General features: G+C 51.9%; 8 protein-coding genes across 8 annotated transcripts; 4 read left to right on the forward strand and 4 right to left on the reverse strand.

Moving 5' to 3' along the window:
- Window positions 1-688: 688 nt before the first annotated feature.
- On the forward strand, window positions 689-2,490 carry J4E88_000795 (uncharacterized protein; the record flags this gene model as incomplete). Its single annotated transcript, XM_049394469.1, has 2 exons — window positions 689-1,481; window positions 1,535-2,490. 2 exons carry the CDS (start codon window positions 689-691, stop codon window positions 2,488-2,490), a joined length of 1,749 nt encoding a protein of 582 aa, XP_049260298.1.
- A 202-nt stretch (window positions 2,491-2,692) lies between these two features.
- Window positions 2,693-3,785, reverse strand: J4E88_000796 (uncharacterized protein; the record flags this gene model as incomplete). Its single annotated transcript, XM_049394470.1, has 4 exons — window positions 2,693-2,805; window positions 2,857-3,009; window positions 3,063-3,306; window positions 3,357-3,785. The coding sequence occupies 4 exons, from the start codon at window positions 3,783-3,785 to the stop codon at window positions 2,693-2,695; spliced, it is 939 nt and encodes a 312-aa protein (XP_049260299.1).
- Window positions 3,786-4,838: 1,053 nt separating this feature from the next.
- Window positions 4,839-8,144, forward strand: J4E88_000797 (uncharacterized protein; the record flags this gene model as incomplete). The annotated part of the gene is made up of 5 exons (XM_049394471.1): window positions 4,839-5,580; window positions 5,628-6,374; window positions 6,859-7,285; window positions 7,336-7,919; window positions 8,128-8,144. 5 exons carry the CDS (start codon window positions 4,839-4,841, stop codon window positions 8,142-8,144), a joined length of 2,517 nt encoding a protein of 838 aa, XP_049260300.1.
- A 1,171-nt stretch (window positions 8,145-9,315) lies between these two features.
- Window positions 9,316-11,991, reverse strand: J4E88_000798 (uncharacterized protein; the record flags this gene model as incomplete). The annotated part of the gene is made up of 2 exons (XM_049394472.1): window positions 9,316-10,840; window positions 10,979-11,991. The coding sequence occupies 2 exons, from the start codon at window positions 11,989-11,991 to the stop codon at window positions 9,316-9,318; spliced, it is 2,538 nt and encodes an 845-aa protein (XP_049260301.1).
- Window positions 11,992-12,187: 196 nt separating this feature from the next.
- J4E88_000799 (uncharacterized protein) lies at window positions 12,188-13,522 on the forward strand (the record flags this gene model as incomplete). The annotated part of the gene is made up of 1 exon (XM_049394473.1): window positions 12,188-13,522. One exon carries the CDS (start codon window positions 12,188-12,190, stop codon window positions 13,520-13,522), a length of 1,335 nt encoding a protein of 444 aa, XP_049260302.1.
- A 1,035-nt stretch (window positions 13,523-14,557) lies between these two features.
- J4E88_000800 (uncharacterized protein) lies at window positions 14,558-18,730 on the reverse strand (the record flags this gene model as incomplete). Its single annotated transcript, XM_049394474.1, has 3 exons — window positions 14,558-17,962; window positions 18,585-18,602; window positions 18,725-18,730. The coding sequence occupies 3 exons, from the start codon at window positions 18,728-18,730 to the stop codon at window positions 14,558-14,560; spliced, it is 3,429 nt and encodes a 1,142-aa protein (XP_049260303.1).
- Window positions 18,731-18,733: 3 nt separating this feature from the next.
- J4E88_000801 (uncharacterized protein) lies at window positions 18,734-20,123 on the reverse strand (the record flags this gene model as incomplete). The annotated part of the gene is made up of 2 exons (XM_049394475.1): window positions 18,734-19,858; window positions 19,887-20,123. 2 exons carry the CDS (start codon window positions 20,121-20,123, stop codon window positions 18,734-18,736), a joined length of 1,362 nt encoding a protein of 453 aa, XP_049260304.1.
- Window positions 20,124-21,182: 1,059 nt separating this feature from the next.
- On the forward strand, window positions 21,183-22,052 carry J4E88_000802 (uncharacterized protein; the record flags this gene model as incomplete). The annotated part of the gene is made up of 5 exons (XM_049394476.1): window positions 21,183-21,250; window positions 21,319-21,346; window positions 21,472-21,669; window positions 21,719-21,853; window positions 21,900-22,052. The coding sequence occupies 5 exons, from the start codon at window positions 21,183-21,185 to the stop codon at window positions 22,050-22,052; spliced, it is 582 nt and encodes a 193-aa protein (XP_049260305.1).
- Window positions 22,053-22,436: the final 384 nt, after the last annotated feature.

A 22,436-nucleotide genomic window follows, 5' to 3' on the forward strand; every position in this document is an offset into this window, starting at 1 on the left:
CTGCCCATTCCATCGCTCAATCCCGAAACTTCGCCGCGATAATACGCGGCCTCATGTCTGTACAGCCGCTTGATCTTTCATCCGCGTGAAAACTTCGCTGCAAGCATTGCACAGCAAAAGCCTTCGAAAGCGTGTGCAGCGAGGCTTGTCTGGAAGAAGGCTCTTCCAAGCTTGGGCCACCTCCACGCTAACCGAGAACGCGTCTTCAGCTCACGTCTACGACCAGCAAGCAGCCTGCGAGTGACGCGGCGCAACGATTGATACAGCCGGCGCACTATGGTTCTTCATTTTTTGCATCACTAAACACGTATTGCAATGCTGCGCAAGGCGGAAGTTGCCGTCATTACAGTGCCAGACATCGCCGGACAGACCTCTGGTAGGGCACGCATGGACAAGAATGGTTCCACAGATCTGATGACGGTCAACTAAGAGATTGTCAGGGGGCCATTGTGAGTATGGAAAAAGTCTACGGCCACAGATTGGGTTTCCTTACTGCGACTGCGATGGCGGAGTCAAAAGCCCGAGTCAGGACTGGAAAGGAGTATATAATGCTGGAGATACCGCGACAGATATCTCGGACACCACCCCGCTAATATAGCTTCTCTATCTTCTACCTTCGCTTTGTTCCTACGTTCTTCTCGGTTATACATTCATCATGCGACACTCGTCCTGCGCAACTGCTGCCGCCATGGCAGTGACCGCCAATGCAGCCTCGTTAGCTGAACTTTGCACAGTATCGAACGTGCAAGCCTCTCTTCCTTCTAACGGCACTCTGCTTGGAATCGAATTGCTACCTGGCACCGTGACTGCCAGTGCGCTCTACAATGCTACCCTTGAAAGCAGCGGCATGGGAGCGTCGACAACGGATGGTGCTACCTACTCCTACTGCAACGTCACTGTCAGCTACACCCATACTGGAAAGGGAGACGTGATTCCCCTCAGATTCGCCTTCCCTGATCCTTCGAGCTTCGCGAATCGCTTCTACCTTGCTGGTGGCGGAGGTTTCTCTCTCCAGAGCGTTGCCACCGGAGGTTTGCCATACGACGCAGCTTCTGGAGCCACATCGGCAGGCTACGACGCTTTCAATCAGAGCTATGATGAGGCAGTGCTGTATGGTAACGGAACCATCAACTGGGATGCTACCTACGCCTTTGCTTACACCGCGCTCGGGGAGTTGACGAAGATTGGCAAGCCGCTCACACAGGCTTTCTACGGTCTGAACGACACCAAGGTATACACCTATTTCGAGGGCTGCTCTGATGGTGGCCGCGAGGCTATGAGCCAGGTCCAGCGCTGGGGCGAGGAGTACGACGGCGTCGTAGCTGGTGCGCCTGCTTTCCGCTTTGCGCAGCAGCAGGTGCTTCATGTCTACCCTGCTACCATCAACGTTATCAACGACTACTATCCTCCACCATGCGCTTTAGCTAAGATAGTCAACGCCACTATCGCTGCCTGTGATCCTCTGGATGGACGTACTGATGGTAAGTACAATCTCTTCGGCAATGTGGTAATGCACTAACATAAGTCACTCTAGGTGTCATTTCTCGCACCGACCTTTGCAAACTCAACTTCAACCTCAGCTCCTTGATCGGCGAAAGCTACTACTGCGCCGCCCAGACCAGCACATCCCTCGGCTTCGGCTTCAGCAAGCGCAGCCTCAACAAGCGCCAAATGCCGGGCGGCCAAACTAGCGCTCAGCCCGAACAGAACGGCACCATCACTGCCGACGATATCGCGGTAGCCCAGGGCGTCTATGACGGTCTACATAACTCCAAGGGTGAGCGCGCATACCTCTCCTGGCAAATTGGCTCCGAGCTCAGCGATGCCGATCCAACATACAACAACGCGACTGGGAAGTGGGAGCTCAGTATTCCTTCCACTGGTGGCGAGTACGTGACCAAGTTCGTCCAACTACTCGACCTGGACAACCTCGCCAACCTCGACAACGTCACCTACGACACGCTTGTAGAATGGATGAACATAGGCATGGTCCGCTACCTCGACAGCCTGCAAACCACTCTACCCGATCTCACTCCGTTCCAATCTTCTGGCGCAAAGATGATCCATTACCACGGCGAATCCGACCCCTCCATTCCCGCTGCATCTTCCGTCCACTACTGGCAGTCCGTCCGTTCAATCATGTACCCCAACATGACCGATGCCGAAGCCCAGGAAGCCATGGCTGACTGGTACCAATTCTACCTCGTGCCCGGCGCGGCGCACTGCGGTGCCAATAAGCTCCAGCCTGGTCCGTATCCCCAGGACAACATGGCTACGATCATTGATTGGGTTGAGAATGGGAGTAAGCCCAGTCGCCTCAATGCGACTGTGTCAGCGGGTGATAACGCTGGTGAAGTGCAGCAACTTTGCCAGTGGCCTGCACGACCGCTTTGGTCTGGGAACAGCTCTGACTTTGAGTGTGTTCAGGATGAGGCGTCCATTGAGAGCTGGACGCACACTTTTGATGCGTTCAAGATGCCCGTGTACTAGGTGTATCCCACAGGGGCCTTGGTTTTCGTCGCCTACATGTCGCGAAAAGGGAAGAGTGATTCAGGAGGACGATTTGAGTGGAGGGGAGGAAAGGTGGAGGATTGTATATTGAATTTGTTCTGTTCTTGAGTATTTGCCTTTTATCTTGTAATATGCCGACTCTTCACCCCCTAGAATATACATTGGCTTCCATTTCCCATCATCATGGCTCGTTGCAGTATCCATCGATAAAGTTCACTGTCAGCCTATTCCTGTTCTCCTTCAGTAGTGTTTCTCGTCCGATGTCCAACAGCTTCGTCACATCTTGCCGGCAGTCTGCATGTCGTCAGTCCCAAGGCTTCGATACACGGATCGTGTGCTTCTTACCCAGAAACAACCCTCTCAACTCCTTCCCCTTTCCACTAGCTAGCCAAGCACACGTCTGACCGCAAAGTGACGGTCCATCCTTGAACAGGTCTTTGAAGAACTCTTCATCCGTAAGGTCGCCGTACTTCTGCTTCACATCATCTGGCGCGCCAGCTACATTACGTTAGCATGATTGTCGGCGTCGTGTACCAACGGTCATATCTTACCTCCGCCCATGTTGCCCCTCACACCACCTGGATGCAGCGCGTACATATGAATTGCTGGGTCCAGCCCATCGAGTTCCATCTCCAGCTGCAATGTGTGTGTAGCACGCATCAGGGCCGCTTTTGACGTCACGTATCCCAAAGTCATGGGTACGTCGACAGTACCGGAGCGAGAGGCGATGTTGATGATGCAGCCGTGGCCGCGGTCGCGCATTTGTGGAAGGACGGCGTGGATGAGCATCAGAGGCTGGACATACATTAGTAAAGACACACTAATGTACGGAAAGACAGACTTACAGCCTTGAAATTGACCTCGATCTGTTTCCAAAACGTGTCAAAGCTACCCATGATGAACGGTCGCTGAGTAAATATGCCTGCGTTGTTCACCAGTATATCAATCGGTCCCAAGTCTTTCTCCACTTGCGCGAAAACCTCCTTCACGCGCTCCGTATCTGTGACATCGCAGCCATATGCCTCAACCTTTCCTCCGAAAGCTGAACATGTCTTCTTGGTTTGTGTGAGGTTGTCGGTGTTTAGGTCGAGGATGGCTATGTGGGCCCCTGATTTCGCTAGCGATTCTGCGATGGCGGCACCGATGCCTTGTCCAGCTCCTGTTACCAGTGCTACCTTTTCGGCATTGGATCCTTCTAGAGCGGATGAAACGATGGGGCCATATGGCGCGTGGTTGAGGGGGATGGTGCTGTAGCCGAATTGCGCTGGATCCATGGTCGCGGTGAATTAATAGTAGATCTTAGGGTATCAGTGGCTTCTTCTCTCAGACTAGAGATTGTCGCAAAGATATGAAGTTTGCCATGCTGTACATGCGGGCGGCATAGTTCCGACCGGTACGTGACCGATGCGGGGCGGTCTCGGGGTAGCTGTTGCCCCACACGAGGTATGTGGGGTAATTCAAGAGCCGAATCGGTATTTCGTTGTAGGCTTGGTGAGAAAGACAAACGTGTCTATCAACTCAAAGGTGTGATCGCTGACGGAAGTTGAGGACGGTTTGTGATACTTCGCGAAACTGACGCGTGGTGACGTCTTCGGGTGTTCCAGAATAGGCATAGTGCTGCCGCACACATGGCCGACCTTGCGTCGCTGGTCGCACAATCACCCATGCTCCATCAACCGCGATACGCGACGACCATACGAAGACAGTGTCCGATGCTCGCGACCTGAAGCCACACGAACTCGGTTCATGGGATCTGTGCGACGGAAAGCGGTGTGCCGCGCTCAAAGGGTACAGAGACCTCAACCATCAACGGTCGTCATCCACTACCACTTCATCTACGGGTCTTAACAAAAGCAACATCTGGAGCAAGAAGAGATGATCCAAAGCGGCACAGCATATTGAACAATGCAAGACATCACATTAACAAAATGGCCTCAAAACCACTCAAACCGCCACAACAGGGGTTTAGATTAAACGCCCTTTGTTTCAAAAGCTTGAGGCGCGGCTCAAGTCATGAATACATGACTCAGCCATTGTCCACCAATTTGCATACTTCAATCGAGAGACACGCTAGAATCGATCATTGTCACGATTGGATGGCATTAGAGCGCCTGGTGGCAGCTGATACTCCTTTCATATTGGCATGGCCGCAGCCTTTGTCGCAAACTGACCAACGTAGGTATCCCTATGGGTATTCAGTTGAATCCTTCGGTTCAGGATGAATATGCAAATGAGTCCAGTATGCGCTTGCTATAAGTAAAGGAAGCAATGTATGCAGTGTAAGTAACTCTTGACGAGTAGCTTTCTCAGTCTTTCCTGCGACTACGATGCAGCACACAACTCCGTGGAAGAGACGAAGTCTCATTTCCTCCATTTCTATATTGGGTTTCTTGACATGCCCAGCCTTCGGAGAATCAGTGTGCGAAGCTTCTTCCTTCCAAAACCTGGAGCTGCCAGGCGGCGAGATTCTCGACATTGCTACAAAAACACACACGAACTTATCATTCGAAGTTCCCGCGGAGCAAAACCATTACGCCACTGCGGTGACCGATCTGAACGCTTGTGAAGTGATCATCACGTACACGCATCCCGGCTCTAATGACACTATCCACACGGTCGTTTGGCTACCCTCGCCTGAGAAGTGGACAGGAAGACTCTTGGGCGCCGGTGGTGGAGGATGGGCTGCGGGACCCGAAACCAACACCACACTCCCATGGGCGGCCAGCGAGGGTTTCGTTACAGTCGCGACAGACGGAGGTCACATCGGGCAGGATATCAGCTGGTCGCTTACTAACTCTGGCAAAGTCGACTGGGTGTTGCTAGAAGACCTTGCCTCGATCTCTTTAGATGATGCCGCGACGCTGGGCAAGGCGGTCATTCATTCTTACTATGGCAAAGCACCGAGCTATAGCTATTGGAATGGATGTTCGCAGGGCGGAAGACAAGGTTACATGATGGCGCAGAAGTACCCCAATCAGTATGATGGTATCTTGGCGGTTGCACCGGCTATCTACTGGAACGAGTTAATGATGCAACTTTTCTGGCCGCAGGTTGTCATGAACGAGAATGGTCAGGACTCAAACAACTGCTAGAGATGAATGACTAACAGACAACAGGGTTTCCGACTCCGCAGGAATTTGAGGCTATCAACGTTGCTGTTGCCGAAGCCTGCGACGGTCTCGATGGTCTGGAGGACGGCATCATATTGGCACCTCAAGACTGCACCTTTGACCCAATGACCGTCGTTGGCAAACAATACCTCTGTCCCTCTACCAACCAAAGCATGACCATCACGAATACCCTAGCCAAGGTAGCAAAGTTGATATGGCAAGGCGCAACAACTCCCGAAGGCGATTTTCTGTGGTACCCCGGCAACATCGGGGCTTCATTCGTTGGCCTCGCATCAACAACATGCAGCAAGAACAATTCATGCGTCGGCGTACCGTTTGCCGTACCTCAAACCTGGATTACCGACTTTGTCATCCGCGACCGCGAATACGACACCGCACGAATGAACATCACATACTTCGAGCAACTTTTCCACGATGCTGTAGCCCGCTATGACTCTGTTATCGGAACCGCAAACACAGATCTTGACGGGTTTCGAAAAGCGGGTGGCAAGCTCCTTTCGTGGCATGGGCTGGCGGATATGGCTATCGCGCCTGATGCGACTGCGCACTATGCGCAGCAGGTGCATGAGCGTGATCCGAATTCCAGTGATTACTATCGCTACTTTGAGGCGCCTGGGGTGGATCACTGCGGGGGTGGGCTGGGTTGGTATCCTGGCGATAGTCTCAAGACCCTCATCGATTGGGTAGAGAAGGGTGCGGCACCTGAGGTGCTGGAAGCGGAGACTACGCAGGGTAGGAAGGCGCAGCTTTGCTTATGGCCCAAGCACATGGTATATGTTGGAGAAAATCCTGACGAGGCTGCCTCATTCGAGTGTCGATAAGCTGCATTTGTGGTCGCTACCAATGCTAGACCATTATTCGTATGTTCGTACACATTCTTGTGAGATCGCTTTCAATACACTTTCAATTTATCCAGAGTAATGTAAGCTTCAGCTGACGGCGGGTCGACCAATCGGGCTTTCGTCTGACTGACTTCAGTGGGCGTAGCGTGGGGGCTGGATACTGGAACTGGTGTTCTGCGCCTCAAACCATCTAAAGCCTCGCCGAAACTTTTGCACTTGACAACTCGATGGTATCTCCATTCTCGATTGTTTTTCTCCTGTATCTGCAACTCATACAACCGCGGGTATTCCTCCCATTCGGCATTGACAGCACTTGGCTAACAGGAAGGCTTTCAGACATGCCACGAGATTGAGATAAGCTACAAAGATGGCAGAAGTCTGCGCAATTCTCGGCGGAGTGGGTTCGATATTCAGCATCGTGAACGGTATCAGTAAAGTCGTCGGTACCATCAGCGACCTTCAGACGAAGTGGGGCGAGGCTGATCTTACTTTGTTGAGTCTTGCGTCCCAGCTCATTGCTCTACGGGCTGCCTCGACAAAGATACAAGAATGGATAGATCAAGATCTCCAAGACACCCATCACCAACTTGTCATGGACCTGGACGTATCGGTATCCTGTTGCAAGTTACTGATGACCGAGATCGAGAGCTTCTTCTCCGACCTTGCGCAACTAACGGAGAAACCACTCGATCTTCGCGACAAGTTCAAAGTTGTATTCGGAAGTTACGGGCCGGAAAGTGTACAGAAGCTCATCGAGCACCAAACGAGCTCACTGACTCTTTTGCTGACAGCTTGTAACTGGTGAGTATTACGCCGAATAGCAGCGTGACAATGTTGACTTAGATGTGTAGCAAAACTCTCTCTGAGCAGCAACGTATTCTCGGTACAAACAAGACTAGGAAAGTCCTGGATCGAGCAAAAGCAGACTCGATATCTCTCTATGTTCATCGTGACTCTGCATCTCTCACCAGCAAGATGACCGACAACATGTCAAAGATATCGCGTGTCTTCGAATTCGACTCGAACATCTTCTCTACGGGAGTCTACGAGCGGGCATTCCGGGGGTCAGTCAGAGATCTGCTAAGGCGACGGCAGCAAACCCTCAGATCTCACCCAATAGCTTCGTCGGCAGTAGAACCAACACCAACGCCCGGAAGCTTGCAGAGTATATGCTTCCTAGGACCTGACCAGATCGGCATGGATTTGTTGATTGACACCATTCAAACTGATCAACATCACCTTCACGACGAGTGGGCCTTACACCAGTGGGAGCTACGAAAGCTCTTCCTGAGCCTTGTAATCACTATCGTCAGGACTCGTTCAGACCACTGCGATGAAGAAGACGCCGGAATTGTCATGCGATTCATGCGAACTGAAGAGTACCTAGAGCGATACTCTGAGCTGCACTCGGTATCTCATAAGGCGCTAGGAGCTTGTACGCGGATTTGGAATGATGCAGTGCAATTGGCTCAAGACCCGCACGTCCGTAACGCTTATAGAGAGAGGGTTGAGTTCGGCAAGATGGTCTTTTGGGTTCAGATTATACCTGATCGTGGGTTGAGCGTTACCAGTGGCAACTATGCAGCTAGGTCGTACGTGATATTATACGCGCATGTGCAAGACCTCGGCTGACTATTTCTTAGCTTTGTTCACCGCATAGAAAGTGTCCTGCCAGTAAACTCTTCCAATCCGTTTCAGGGCACAGCCCGGCTTGCGGATCTTCTCAGAGGGACAAGAATGGCTTTCGAGGACGTTGCTTTCCAGCTTCCAATTGGCTATGCTAGTTCAGTAAGAATAGTCGATCCGAATACACTCCGCCCGGGAGATGGAACTGCATACGTCTTCTTCGTGGACCTCCAAGACTACAACCTCGGCTTCGATCTTGAGAAAAGGGCCGCCGAACGTGTGCTCGCGTCGGCAAGCTTACTGACAGCCCATCAGCAGCCGGTGATTGGTCTTGTGTTAAGACATTCTGGCAGGGCTATACAACAAATGGTGACTTCAGACTCCTTGGCTCAAGTCGGGAGAACGACAAACGCTGCTGCTAAAGCGATATCGCACATCACAATGGTCTTCAAAAGCCATCTCAGAATGGAAGATTGGGACTTTTCATTCATCTTCAATGAAACTAAAGACGTGCATTCGGCCGACACACTTGCTCGTCTGGAGAGTATCATAAGAGGCATGACGATGCGTACAAGAACCTCTCACGTGTAGCGGACTTAATTACTCGCATAGAAACTGAGGGAAGATGCGTTGAGCATATCTGATAATCCCAATCCTTGACTTTGAAGACTTGTTCGTGAAGAGCAGACATGTGTCAATCTTAGTTGTTACGAGATTCTCTCAGACTTCCCCAAGTGGTAGCCCAACAAAGCTATCTGCAGTGGACGGTAATCTTCGAAAATTGACCTTTCCAGTATTCGAAACAGGCCTGTGATAGTGACACATTTCTTCCATTTCGGAATACAGTCTACGTACGACCCTAACATAAGGAGATCTAGGTATCTACATCAGCTTCGTCATGCGGCATAAACCTACGAACGCCCCCGCCATTAATTTGTAATATGATTTTCGTGTCCTCTCCTTCAACAGGTTTCAGGTCTGCAACATACTTGCGGAACAAAGTTGGTAGCGTTTCCCATCGATTCCCGTCAGCATCCTCCGCACGGCCAAAGTTGCGCATGCTGATTGTCAAGTCAGTGAAAACCTTCATCCCCATGATACGAGTAATTCCAGCAGCGCTGTGCAGCAGAGGATTTGGGAGACGGAGCTTTCTGCAGGCGAGGTGTTAGGTTTGTTACAGGGGTGGGGACTCCGAAATCATGGGCTTACTTTGCATAGTGATCGAGAACCGTTTTGCATTCCGCATTCTCACGCTTTCTGCGTAGCTCGTCCAGGTAATCGGTTATGATTTCGGCGGCTTCGTGAATGGGAAGACTATGCACTCCAGTCACATCTTTGGGGATCGGCCCAGGAGCCTGACTCTGCTTGTGGTAACCACGTTCGTAGAACAGTAAGTTGACAGGTATTGTTCCTTTCTTTTGCCAGTTCATCCATAGCTTTGAGCGAACATTTGGCTGCGCCATTGTCGAATCCAGAGCTGCAAATATCTTCTTGTTGATCTCAGAGCAGTGAGATTGTACGGTGTCGAGAGGAAAGAGGAGCGCTGGCAACTCGCGCTGTAGAAGCACGCGGAACATGATAAGAGGCCCGGCTGCCCAAGCCCCCTTGATGATTTTGGGATCTAATGTGTCGCTAGCATACGTCTCAGCTTCCTGCATTAGAAGCTCCGAGATGGCTTGATTTGTAATATTGAGAAACGTAGTTTTGCTAGGCCCGCCGTCCGAGAAGATGAGGTTGGTGAGTGGAGTGCTGATGGCGCTTATTTGACCACTGTCGTAGGCCCTTGTTCCCTTCTTGACACGACCAGCGTCACGTGCAAGATCGCTCGCCTTCATTCCATGTGCACGAAGCAGGCGTTGAATACACATGTCAAGTGCAATCGGTCTGTTGCCCTTAAAGAAATTGGACTCGCCAAGTAAATCAATCGCTGCCTCCATGTCTTCCCACTCTCTCGTGAGTAGTTTTTCAGACGAGTCTGCATTATTCGCACTATGTGCTTGCCGAAGGAAGTTGAAGAGATGCGCATATCCAAGTACTAGTCCATCCGTGTTCTGCGTAAGAAGCGAGAGATCACAAGTGGCATGCACAGCCACGAATAGAATGAGTCCAGCAAGGAAGGGATTCATGGTGATGAAATCGTAGCAATTGCGATTGTAGAGTGAATGCGGCATCACTTCCCAATGTTCTTCTTTCTTCGCACTCTCTGCGCGAGCGACCCAAATTGGATCAGAACTCAACCAGCTGAGTCTTCTCTCCGCAACAAGAGGATCGCGGAAGAAGGATGTCAGCATTGCGCGCTCCCTTTTACCTTGAATAAAGGGCGCTTTCAGCAATCTGTGTACGCGTCCTTCTCTGCGGACGTACTTCCACAGGTCATGGTAATCTTTTCGGACTTGTGCTGGCGTCTCCTCTGCTGGCGTCTCCTCTGCCGGTGTCTCTTGCGATAGTGTCTCTTGCGATGGTGACTCCTGCGATGGTGACTCTTGCGATGGCGACTCTAATGGAGTAAGAATATCCTGTACAGCAAGGTAGAGATCGGTGTACAGCATCATCTCGATGGAGATGTCTTTTGCATACCGATGGTGTGGAACATCCTTGCCATCATCGGAGATGCCTCGCTTCAGGTGCGTATACCATGCTTTCGTAAAGTTATCCATGGCTGGCGGTTCTATATGAACTCCTATGATCATCCATACGATGTCATCGAGAGCGTTTGTGAGAACTTGCAACCTGGGGTTAGTGACACAATCAAAATCAAATTCCCCCGTCTCGACACGGGGTAATATCCAGACATGTCGTTGCCGAAAAATGGTGGCTTTATAGTAGACTTGAAGTAGTCTCCACATATCAACGAAAGTTTTTAGACACCCATAGTTGAGTAAGCGATTTGGGAGCCTGGCATGGCAGAGGAACTCGTCTACTTCCTCACCGGAAGTTTGTAATATCGCGCGATTTTCGTCCGTTTCTCTGCTAATGTTGTTGCGGATCTTGGGGTCATCAAGAAACTTATGCCAGAAGTCCTCAGCGTCCACTATCTCGGGGAACGAGTTCGAGAAGTCATTTACCAAGCTCTTTGTCATCTGCATAGCCGCTTGGGTTGTTGCCGCCGCCGAAACTAGGTCGACATCGTCATTCTGGCGGTAATGATCCCAGGTTGCTGTGACAATAGTCTTGATCTGATTGTAGTCCCTTATCAACATGCTCATGGCGATGAAACGATCTTCCTTTTGGTTATCGACAGTATATGTCGTCTTCGAAGTTGGCGCTGGTCTGGCAGTGGTGGTCGTCTGTCCACCACTTTCAGGCTCTTGTTCTGCCAATTCCTCGATGTCGAGATTGCTGAATCTTGTGCTGAGGCCGTCAATGGGGGTCTGCGTAGTAGGTTCACCAGGCTTAGGCGTCGCTTTGCCAGTAGTGATGAAAGGCTTCAGCAGATCAAGCACATATCCCAAAGCTCCCGTAAAAGTAGCGTGCGCCTCATTACTCGCAGCGAAAGCAGGCTTTAGATCTTCATCAACATTTTGAGTCTGAGTTTCGTGCCACAGTGTCGACTTGGTACGGTGGCGGATCGCTCGAGCTGCTGCTCTGCTGGCGTAGAGTGGCACCACGAACTTCTTAGGAGGTTTCTCTGCTATGGCACTGGCGCATGTTTTCAAATCATTAATGGTAATTCTGCGCGCTTGCGAAGACTTGGCTTTGGGGGCTTTGGGTTCAGCCGCGCGCGCTTTCCCCTTGAGTCGGCCACCAGCTGTAGCGGGAGCTGGCGCAGTGGTAGAAGGGATGAAGCCACAGCGACTAGCCGTTTCAACAAGCCACGTAACGAAGATCTCGGTATCAGCTTTATATTCTCGGTAGCTGTTGGCGATGTTGTCCGGAAGCATTTTCGGCGCGTCTGTCGGTGTATCGACGCAGTGTAATGTCGCGTCGCCCTCGCGAGCACTCGTGAACACCTGGGCAGGTGTCTTATCGTTATCGTCACGTGCGCTAACGCCGCGCTACCCGTGAACCCCCTGCAAACATCGTCATAACTCCTCTCATGATCTTCGATCCGACATTCAGCCACATCACACAACTGCTATGACAAGCTTGCTATTACTTCCCAACGAGCTCACACAGCATATCGCATCTTTTCTGCCCTGCTCCTCAGCCCTCAATCTTTCAAGAGCCAATCGACAATTGCGAGCCGTCTGCAATGACAAAATAGTATTCCGCAACATTGCAAAGTACAACTTAGGACAGCCCCTGCTCTCCGAAAATGGCATAGAACTATCGGAAACCCATTGGGCGGAAGCCGACTCCGTCCTAGCCAAAGCGACTCTCCAAGAGACGATCCGCATAGCATACGCAGCCGAGAGATGCATCTGGGCTCTGCTCGAGAGCGGCGACACATGGACCTTGCGCAAAGCCAAAGGAATCAATTCATATGAACTGAGTAGATGGCTACCGCATATCATGGCTTTGCACCACCCTGTAGCTGCACAGCTTAAGCCCGAGACTTTCCTGGAGCTTCAAGGCCGCTTACAGGTTCACTTCCAATCAGATGAATTCTCACCCAATTTCCTCGATGTCAACTTCATCCTCAGCTACACTATCTTGACGGAACTGCGAAGGACGCAAAACGGGAAGCAAGTCAAGGCACCCTTCGACCGCTTCTTCTCCGTGAACCACATAAAAGATCCACCAATAGTGGCGAGTAACGGCGTGAGATTGGATGGAGATGCGATCAAGAGCCTTCGGCAGCGAGTGCGAGACTATGGTGCCTTCCGCAAGAGACATTGCGAGGGATTCGGACTGGATCAAGCTACGACTCTGCTCCCCACTTTAATCCTGGAACTGGCTGTACATGGATCAAGTTCATTGCACAAGACTGCACTCCCGTCACCTACCAAAATACCCTTTAACACATTCATGCACTTTTTGCCGACCATCTTCGCCAAGAATCCAGCACCCGCTTACGAAGATGAGGATGACGACGTACCGTTTGGCGAGAGCCACACTCAAATGCTCTCACCCGACTTCCTTTCCTCCGGGCGGTGGACGGGTTACTACTCGGACCAGCGAAGGGCGTTGGGAAGAAGACGCTTCGATCCACGTATGCACAGTATCCAACTTGTTGCACGGGACACCGATACACCAAAGTGGGATGTCGGCGGCTACACCACATATACGATTATCGATTCGCAGAGTCGAGGGGCTGACTCTGTCGGAGAGTTCTCCCTGGAAGGCCGCGTGCGACACAACGATGGAGATATTTCTTTGACGAAACGATATCTCTCAAAAGACGTGTCATGTGAGTGGGAAGCTCGCATGACACCGTTTGGCATGGTGGGTGCTTGGGGCACTGGAAGAGGTCTTGATACGAGATTTGGGGGGTATTTTTGGATCTGGAAGGAGGAATGGCAAGAATTGTAATAAACATGTTAGCTCCATAACAGATACAGTAACTTCGCGGCCGAACACACTATTGTGCTATGACGACCGATACTACTACTGCTGCGTCTCTTCCAGCCTACACACTCATGCATTGCTCAAATGACCCAGCTTAGTCAGAGGAAATGTATCTCGCATCTACGTGACGTACTTCCCACAATCACCGCTACAAGAACAACCTCGGATTCACGAGAACGACGCCCATACATGCTATAGCATTCAAACAAACCAATGGAACTCATTGCAACAAACAACATAGAACACGTCCGACCACTACCACCCCCCCATGACAAAGAGTCCCAATTCGGAAAACTCAGCCTCTCAATTTCCTTGCCTCTCCCATCATCGGCACTTCTCAAACACGCTAGACATTACCCGACGAGCCGCTCACGACTCCAACATGCATACTACACTCATACAATAAGATCCTAGTGAGATTACTGTGCGGCTCCAGTCGATCACATCTCATACTGATCACAAAAAGACAGCTCATACCCCAAGTTCTCACAAGTCACTCTAGGCAACACTAAAACGGAACGCAACCTGCTCTGAAAACTGATCAGCTGCAAGGCTGGAGCCTTGCGCTTAATCTTTTAACCCAACATGATGTCCGCCCACCAAGCCACAAGAAGGCTGAACGAAGCAAGACGACTCCGCCGCAAAAGTCAATCACGACGACAAGACCAGCATGATTACCCGAAACAAAACAAATGGCCAAAATGTTAGCATCCAACAAACCCACACCACAAAGCGGAGCAGCAAACAAGCTTTGACAATGTCATTCCATTGATCAGGAAAAGTACCTTGATCTCCCAGAACGCTACGACACGCGTACGTGTCTATCAGACCTCCATAATAAGGCGTGACACTGTACCGCATCGATCCCAGTATACCTCGTGAACATCATCGTCAACTCTACCCTAGACATCCATACCCGTGCATACCCTCCCTCCCCATGATTCCCTAAAACACTCGACCAAAAACGCCGTTACCACGCTTCCAATACTGTCTCACCATCTACGACATATCCATAGCCTCGCCCGCCCCCGCCCCAGCCTCCGCCGCAGCCTTACTCCTCTCCGCCATCTTCTCCGCCAACAGATTAGCCTTCCAACTCTGAATCTCCTCCCTGAGCTCATCATTCGGAATCACATCCTCAATCTTAAGCGGCGTCCGATTAAACGGGTCATGCGGGTCACTCAGCAGATGTGCCTGGATCGTGCCTCTATCAACAATCTGTTTGCTGACAGGAAGCGTGACTGGGTCTTCCATGAGCGACGCCAAGATAGGATCGAGGTACTGATCAGGAATTTCTCCGAGGTCAGCTTCGACCATATCAGCTTGCTCTTTAGCGGTTTTGATACGCTCGGACATGTTTTCCCACTGTGTCATTTGCTCGGGGGTTTTAAGCTTGAAGCGTTGGAGGATCTTGTAGGCTTCGTCCATGTATTCGGGCCGGTAGGAGCGGCCGTCTGTGGCGACGGCATCGATGAAGGATTGCTTGGACTCGAGGTTGAGGTAGACGTCTGTGACTTCTGCGAGCATGTTGCGTGGGTTCCAGCCGTATTCTTCGGGGTTTTCGACTTTGAGTTGGGACTTCTTGGGGCCGACGAGGGCTTCGAGGTTGTAGTCTAGCATGTGGGCAAGGCGCACGACGACTTCCTTTTTGGTGAAGGAGTCGGCGAGGGCTTCGGTGAAGAGCTTCAACATGGCGACGGTTTCGTTGGTGAGTTGCATGTAGCTCTTGGCTTTACCCTGGGCTGACGACAGCTTTTCTTCCCTCTCTTGACGCTCGGTCTGCTCCATGTTTGCCGGGGCATTCTTGAGCTCTCGGGATAGATCGTGGATCTCCTTGAAAGCGGTGAATGACTCGTCCAGGACGAATGTTACATCGTTGAGGAGCAAGTTGACGAATTGAACGAAGAAGTCCAAGTTGACGCGCGCTTCAGTCGCAAGGTGCTCGCGATACACTGGGTTCGGCCAGATGCACTTGATGACCTGGAAGATCTCGTATCGAATGTTGAACTTGTCAAAGAACTGCGTATGTGTTCCGGTGCTCTCACATTCGATGTAGAACTTCATCAGTGCGTGGAGCAAGTGCTTCATGGCGAAGTCGTGTGCAAATAGCGTGTCACCAAGCACGCCCTTTGGCTTACCGTGAATCTCCCATACTCCGTGGAACAGAATGGTGACAAGACCAGACTTTAAGTATGGGTTCTTGATGTACTCTGAGCTTCTCAGGAAGGTAATGCAGATCTTGACAATTTCCTCGCACTGAGTAGTTGTGATAATATGCGGCATGTAGCGAGTGATGAACTTGAAGTTTCCAACAATGTCTTCAACGAAATACTCAGGTAGACACCTGAACTGCAGTGGTTGCTCTTCGGGTAGAGGCAACTGAAGCTCTGATTTAGGAAAGTTGGTACCGGGCGAAGCAAGCCGTAGAAGCCACACAATGACGTATCGCATCAATTGCATAGACCGAGCTTGTGTAGTCTCATCAAGCAAGACACCTTGAATGGCCAAGATACTACACTTGGCCTTTTCGATCTGGTCTTTCATCTTCTTGATGTGGTTGTCAAAGACGGCCAGCTGCGCCTGACTAGTCATGTACTTGGGTCGCTCGGGCTCGAGCTTAGCAAGCTCCTTCTCAAGGTACTTTACGTCCTTTTGAAGGGTACCCAATTTGGTATTGGCTGCCTCCAGACCATAGTGATGAGCAGCCACTGTCAAGAAGAAGACCTCGCTGATGAAGTTGTTGGTACCTGAGGCTTTGGTACTGTAGAACTCGTCCGATGCATTCTGGTCGGCATTGATCTTTGTTTCATCTTGGATATCAACGCGGGGTGATCGGCGAAGGTAGTCAATGTCGATGCGATCGATCTTGGAAAAGGTAGCGTCCATGAAAGGCTCACAGAGACGATCTAAAATCACTGTGACATTGACCATGAAGCCATCTGATGATACCGTTTTCCTGTCCACTTGCATCGCACGCCTCTTGTGGTTCTTATTGACCGTAAGCGCTAACCAGTCCAGCATCTTCTCGCGAGACTCCTTGTTCTTGATGAAAGTGTTCGTAATGTCCAGCAATTCTTCTTGGTGGGTTTGAAGCGTCATGCGGACAGCTCGTTGTGCGTTGACGATGAGTCCCTTGTCGACAGCCGCGGAGCCAGAGAAGTAGTTCATGGCTACGTCAGCCTGCATAGGAGATAGACGGAAGAAGGGCCCTAGAAAGCTATGTGTTTCGATATGTTGAGCCTCGATGTTAGCAGGCAGAAACGTCTCAGACTGTGCTAGGGCAGCTACGAGCGGCGGAAATCGGACGAATACCCGCAGGATCAACATGTGTGCCTTGTAGTCTCCATTCATAGAGACCTTGGAGAGGCGCCGGCTGACATCCACCATAGCTTCCACAAGTGTGTCCTTGATGATATCGTCTTCGCCTATCCGCTGGCTCGCTTCTGTAAGGAACTCGTAGCAGATGCCGCGCTCGTCGTCAGGTCCGAGAAGTAAGCGATCAGCCAGTGCGTTCTCCGCGGGTGGGTCTTCCTGGAACATTTCTGGCATGCTAGCTGCAAACATGCAATAGCTGAAGCACACTCGCCGGGCCTCTTTGACAACTTCGAACCGTGGACCAGTCTTATTGGCGAGGTTCTTGAGCGCTTTGGAAACGCGTTTCCAGCAACTCATCGTATATTCCAACGCATAGCCCTGGTGCTTTTCTGACGCTGCTTCCATTATGATGGAATCCAGTTGATCTGTAGTGAAGCGGATTGGCCTGCCCTGTTCCTCAAGATCGCGCCTGGGGCCTTTGGCAAAGTGTAGCTTATGTCCGTGTGCATCGTGCGTATGGCTCTCGTCCAGAGTTACCCTGAAGATGCTGCTGATTGTCCGATCCTCCCACGCTTCTATGCTCAATTCCGGCGCCTTCTGAGCGGGCTGCGGTGTGGGGCCATTGCTCGACGACTGTGCGGGTTTGATCGTAATGCGCTTCTTGGGCGGCTCGTCGGTGTTGACGCCTAATCGGGAGAAGGGATTCGCGGTCGGAGTGGGCTTCGGTGGTGGCGCCGGTGATTCAGCGGGCTTTGGGGATGAAGTGCCCGATGATGCGGCTTCGGGTGCGGTCGAGGGCGGCCGTGAAGGACCATTTGGAGTCGCAGGGCCGCCCAGCTTTGCAAGGCGCTTTGCACGGATCTGGAAGATATCCTCGTCAGCGTGTCTCTTTGACAGGCGGTCGGAAGGTGAGCTCACCTTGTCGGCGTCAGACATGGCGTCCGGCGCAGCAGCGGGTGCAGGTGCAGGTGCAGCATCAGGCATTGCGCTGTCTTGCTGCTCAGATGTCGCGTTGTCTGGTTGGTCGGCCATAGCCTTGTCTTGGTGTTCTGGTTGCTCGGGCGGTTGGTCGGCCATGATGGCGATGTACTGGCTTCAGGCTGCAGCGAGCTTCGGTGATGAGCAGCTGAGAGAGGAGTGCGAGCAGTAGAGAGGCGGTGGAGTAGATTAACGTATAAAGAGAAAGAAAGAAATAGGCCGTGGCCGTTTTGGTACAAGGACGTGGAATGAAAGAGGCGCGAACCGTGGAGCAGTACTGCGTCAGTGCCTGTGGTTAGGTACGGGTCCCGGAGCTTCTAGTCTGCCCCGCCACTCTAGCCTGCACCCTCGCTCGCCAACTCACGTGTACCAAAGAAGCTCGACGAAGCGCGACGAAATAGTGCATAGTCATATACTGTATTTCCGCTCTTATCTCCGGCTTATCTAGATCTGACAGATAGCTCCAGATGTGATCGCTGCCCTGAGCCCTGCCCAATGTGACAGCGACTATTACTACAAGTTTGGTCCATGTCACCCACTTCTCTCCGCGCCCTGTCTTCATGAACCGCTCAGTTTCATAATTTCTTTCTCTAGATACACGCTCAAGTCTTGATAAGTATATAATTTCTAAGATCATGTATGCCTACCTTGGAATACTCTTTTTAGAATGCGACCCGGAACATAGCCACCCTTGGTGTTATATCCAAAAGGAAATCCAGAAACTATGACTTACCAGTTGGCCTGCGTTGTACTGGTACCTCTCTATGATCACTCCTGGCCGAGCCGAACATTGGCATGTCTGTATTGGAAGGCCCCTTGATGGATACACGATCTCCAAGTCGACAAAGCAACCCGTGCGACATACTTACCTACATACATAGCTTAAAAGCAACTCCAATCCGTCATGTAATCCTCGGCCTTATCTTCCGTATCCGCTTGTTGCCATACATCTTCCCCACCTGCGACGCCGTTTTCATCAACGTGCCAGTTCCCCTTCTCAATCAGGTCACACCAATTTACCAGAACAGCGGCCAACGGTGTGCCATGTGCGTACATAAAGGGGCCACACGAATGATGCCCATACAAAGCATCTTGGCCTTGATCCTCCGGCTTCATGATAGCTCCATCATTCATGCGCACGTGACCATTAGATCCGATTGAAAAAGGAAGTAGTAGAGAGATAGAGTGTGTGTGTACCCCATCAGGGGTCAGATACAGACCGGCGCGATTGTCAAGAGTGTGGGCATCGCCTCGGAAGCCCACCCATCGGTCACGATCAGACTGGGAAACGAATTGGAGGCCTGGTGTCCGCCACGGGAAGAAAATAAATCTGGGTATCCGGCGCATTTCGTGTTCCGGCGTGGTGATGGTAATGTCGGGGTGTAATTCCTGTAGTATGGCACCTATCCGCTTTACAAAGTCTTCGGTCGGAACGTCTAGTTGCGGAGCGATGGAAGTAAAGGTCGGTTTTCTCGCTCGAGAAAGGAATGCGCGTGCGAAAGGAGAGATAGCGGGATATTGGTCCAGGGTCTCAGATGATACCAAAACAGCGTCCATTTCTTCTTGCTTCTCCTCCTGGTGTGCTCCTAGGTCGTCATCTTTCCCTTGTCCCGGTAGGCGTTTAGTGATCGCATCCACCAAACTATGCCATGCCTCCAGCGTGATCTTCAATTCTATGTCCGTCCACTCCTGTAGCCTCCATCCCTGCGCAGCAAGTTCATCTCCTAGGTCTTCTGTATCGATAACGAATTTCTCCGACTCAACACAGTCCCAGTATATTTCTAGCGCAACCTGAAGTTCGTCGAAATACATCTCATCGGGTTCGAAAAATATGTTGTCCATGAAGCATACTTGCCCAGTCGACCACTTGTAGAAAAGACCTCCCGGATCATATCCAGTCCCTATGTATAGCAAGATGTAGTCTTCGCGCTCCGGTAACATGCCAAGCCATGTGTCGGGAATCATGCGGCCTGGCGGTGGGACACCGATAAGGAAGGGGTTAAAGGGCTAGGTGTTGATGCTCTTCGGGCATGACGATGTCGATGCCCGATAGGAAGGCTATGAGGTCATCGTCGAATTCTACCTCGAGGTCTGAATCTGGGTCGTCGGATTCATCCTCCATACGCTGGGCCAAGGAAACGGATGAGGAAGGATCCAGAGAGTGCGCGGTGAACCAGTTGCGTTGAATCTTGGGTTGGCGGTCGGGCGGAAGGCGCGAGCAAGCATGGGCGACGATGCGGTTGTGCAGATCTATGCACTTTTCAACGTCCATGGTGAATGCTGAGTCGCAGAGAGTAGGCGGGGTTTGCGTTGGTGTACGCGTGTTGGTGAGTTGAGGTAGCCGGAAGGCACGGTTAGACGCGCCCCATTCAAGGGAAGGACTGACTCGACACCCACCTAAAGCTGTTAATCCAGAGGTCTACATTGCTTTCGGATCTTAGAAACATCCTGTTCTACAGCAATGTAGTCTGCAGCGCGCCTGTCTAGTGTCTTCCTTGTGTGAAGTAGACGGGTCTTAAACATATTGAGGAACACAGAAACAGCAGGAGCAGGAACAAGAACAAGATGATGGCCTAGAACGCAGACGAAGAAGGCGTATGGATCCACGCACTAGGTCGACCCTGCCGTTCGACAGTGGTTCCTGCCTGTGGGAGACTGGTCGCGCTTGCCAGAGCACGCGCACGCAGAACAAGCTGGGGAAAGGGCAGGCGAGCTGTCAGGTCCAATCTGAAACCCTTGTCACGACCAAGACCTTGCCGGGGCAACCAGCAACACACGACCGTAACAACTGGTGCAAGGCGATTGCAGTCGCAGAACAGCCGTCTTGTGCATGAGAACAGGGCCTCCGTGTTATTGGCCGTGCTGGACATGTCAAACCGCACCGGGGGACAAGCTGCTGCCATGTGACGGCTCCGGGGCGTGTGCATGGGTAGTTTACCTTGTCGGTTAGGGCAAGGCGCTTGATGCAGATAGCTAATCGCCTTCTCCTCTTCTCTCGGCCAACCTACAGTACACGCCATCGCGACGACGCTTCACAAACCTTGTACGTGATAATCAACTGAGCAGCTGTCCAGGTACGTCACGCTCGCTCTCATTTCGCTCCCGCTAGGCCGCAATCGCCGAAGCGCTGCGTGGCGCAAGCAGCACTCAGCCGCAGTTGTTGCAGCACGACCCCCGTTGCGGCCATGGTGCCTAGAGCCATAACACCCTGAAGCCGCTGTTCTCCAACTTCAATCACCGCCAGTCCAGCTCTCCATCCACATACTCACCACCTCCCTCACAGATCTTGCTGCCCCCACCGCCGCCTCAATAACCCATCCCCCACGACACCATGGCCGAGATTCGACGAAAGCTCGTTATTGTCGGTGACGGCGCCTGTGGAAAGACCTGTCTGCTCATGTACGTCCTCGCCCTCGCCATCACTCTTAACACTGCTGCAAACCAGCTGCTAACGGTGCCGTCTGCAGCGTCTTCTCCAAGGGCACCTTCCCCGAGGTCAGTACTCGCCGTCCGCCTCGCCTGCATCCCTGAGCCGCGTCAGCCTAGCTGTTCCGCCTGCACTCGCAGCCATCTGTGCCTGCACTCCCTCCCAACACACCCACTAACGTGCCCACCTGCAGGTCTACGTCCCCACCGTTTTCGAGAACTACGTCGCCGATGTCGAGGTCGACGGCAAGCACGTCGAGCTCGCCCTCTGGGATACCGCCGGCCAGGAAGATTACGACCGTCTGCGCCCTCTCTCCTACCCCGACTCGCACGTTATCCTGATTTGCTTCGCCATCGATTCGCCCGATTCGCTTGACAACGTCCAGGAGAAGGTACCGCAAATGCCTCACACGCGTACAAGCAGCCGCTGACACACAACAGTGGATCTCCGAGGTTCTGCACTTCTGCCAGGGCCTTCCCATCATCCTCGTCGGATGTAAGAAGGATCTGCGCTTCGACCAGAAGACGATTGAGGAGCTACACAAGACCTCGCAGAAGCCCGTGACACCCGAGCAGGTTAGTAGCCTCACTCCACCCACCCATCACCCACTAACACCCCCAGGCCGAGGATGTGCGCAAGAAGATCGGTGCCCAGAAGTACCTCGAGTGCTCAGCCAAGACGAACGAGGGTGTCCGAGAAGTATTCGAGCACGCCACCCGGGCTGCCCTGTTGACCCGGAAAGAGAAGAAGACCAAGAAGTGCTTGATCTTGTAAGCCTGGACAAGACTTTGCGACGATATAGGTCGAGAGCCGCCGCAACCGCGCGATGTTGAGCCTGGACAAGAGCAACACGGTGGCGGCTATCGGGTGTCTAATTAGTGGTCTATTTGAGAAGGAGGGCAACATGTCATGGGCCGGTAGGGGTAGCAGACAAGCCGACTCCTCCCAGTCTGCTTGCAGTCTCATCTCTGACGGCACCTATACGAGGCGTTACTGTGCTGGATCTTTTGTGTGTTTGGACCGTACATCATCTTGGGGTAGTTCATGATGGGGTTATCTTCTCAGAAAGCGTGTGGATCGAGATTGAGCAAATGGTAGGATCTTTCTAATAACCGGTGCTTTGTTTTGCTCTTATCGTGTCTACCCATATCAATCGTT

Source organism: Alternaria novae-zelandiae, assembly GCF_023758075.1.
Source record: "Alternaria novae-zelandiae strain BMP 2774 chromosome Unknown scaffold_1, whole genome shotgun sequence".
Lineage (NCBI taxonomy): Eukaryota > Fungi > Ascomycota > Dothideomycetes > Pleosporales > Pleosporaceae > Alternaria > Alternaria novae-zelandiae.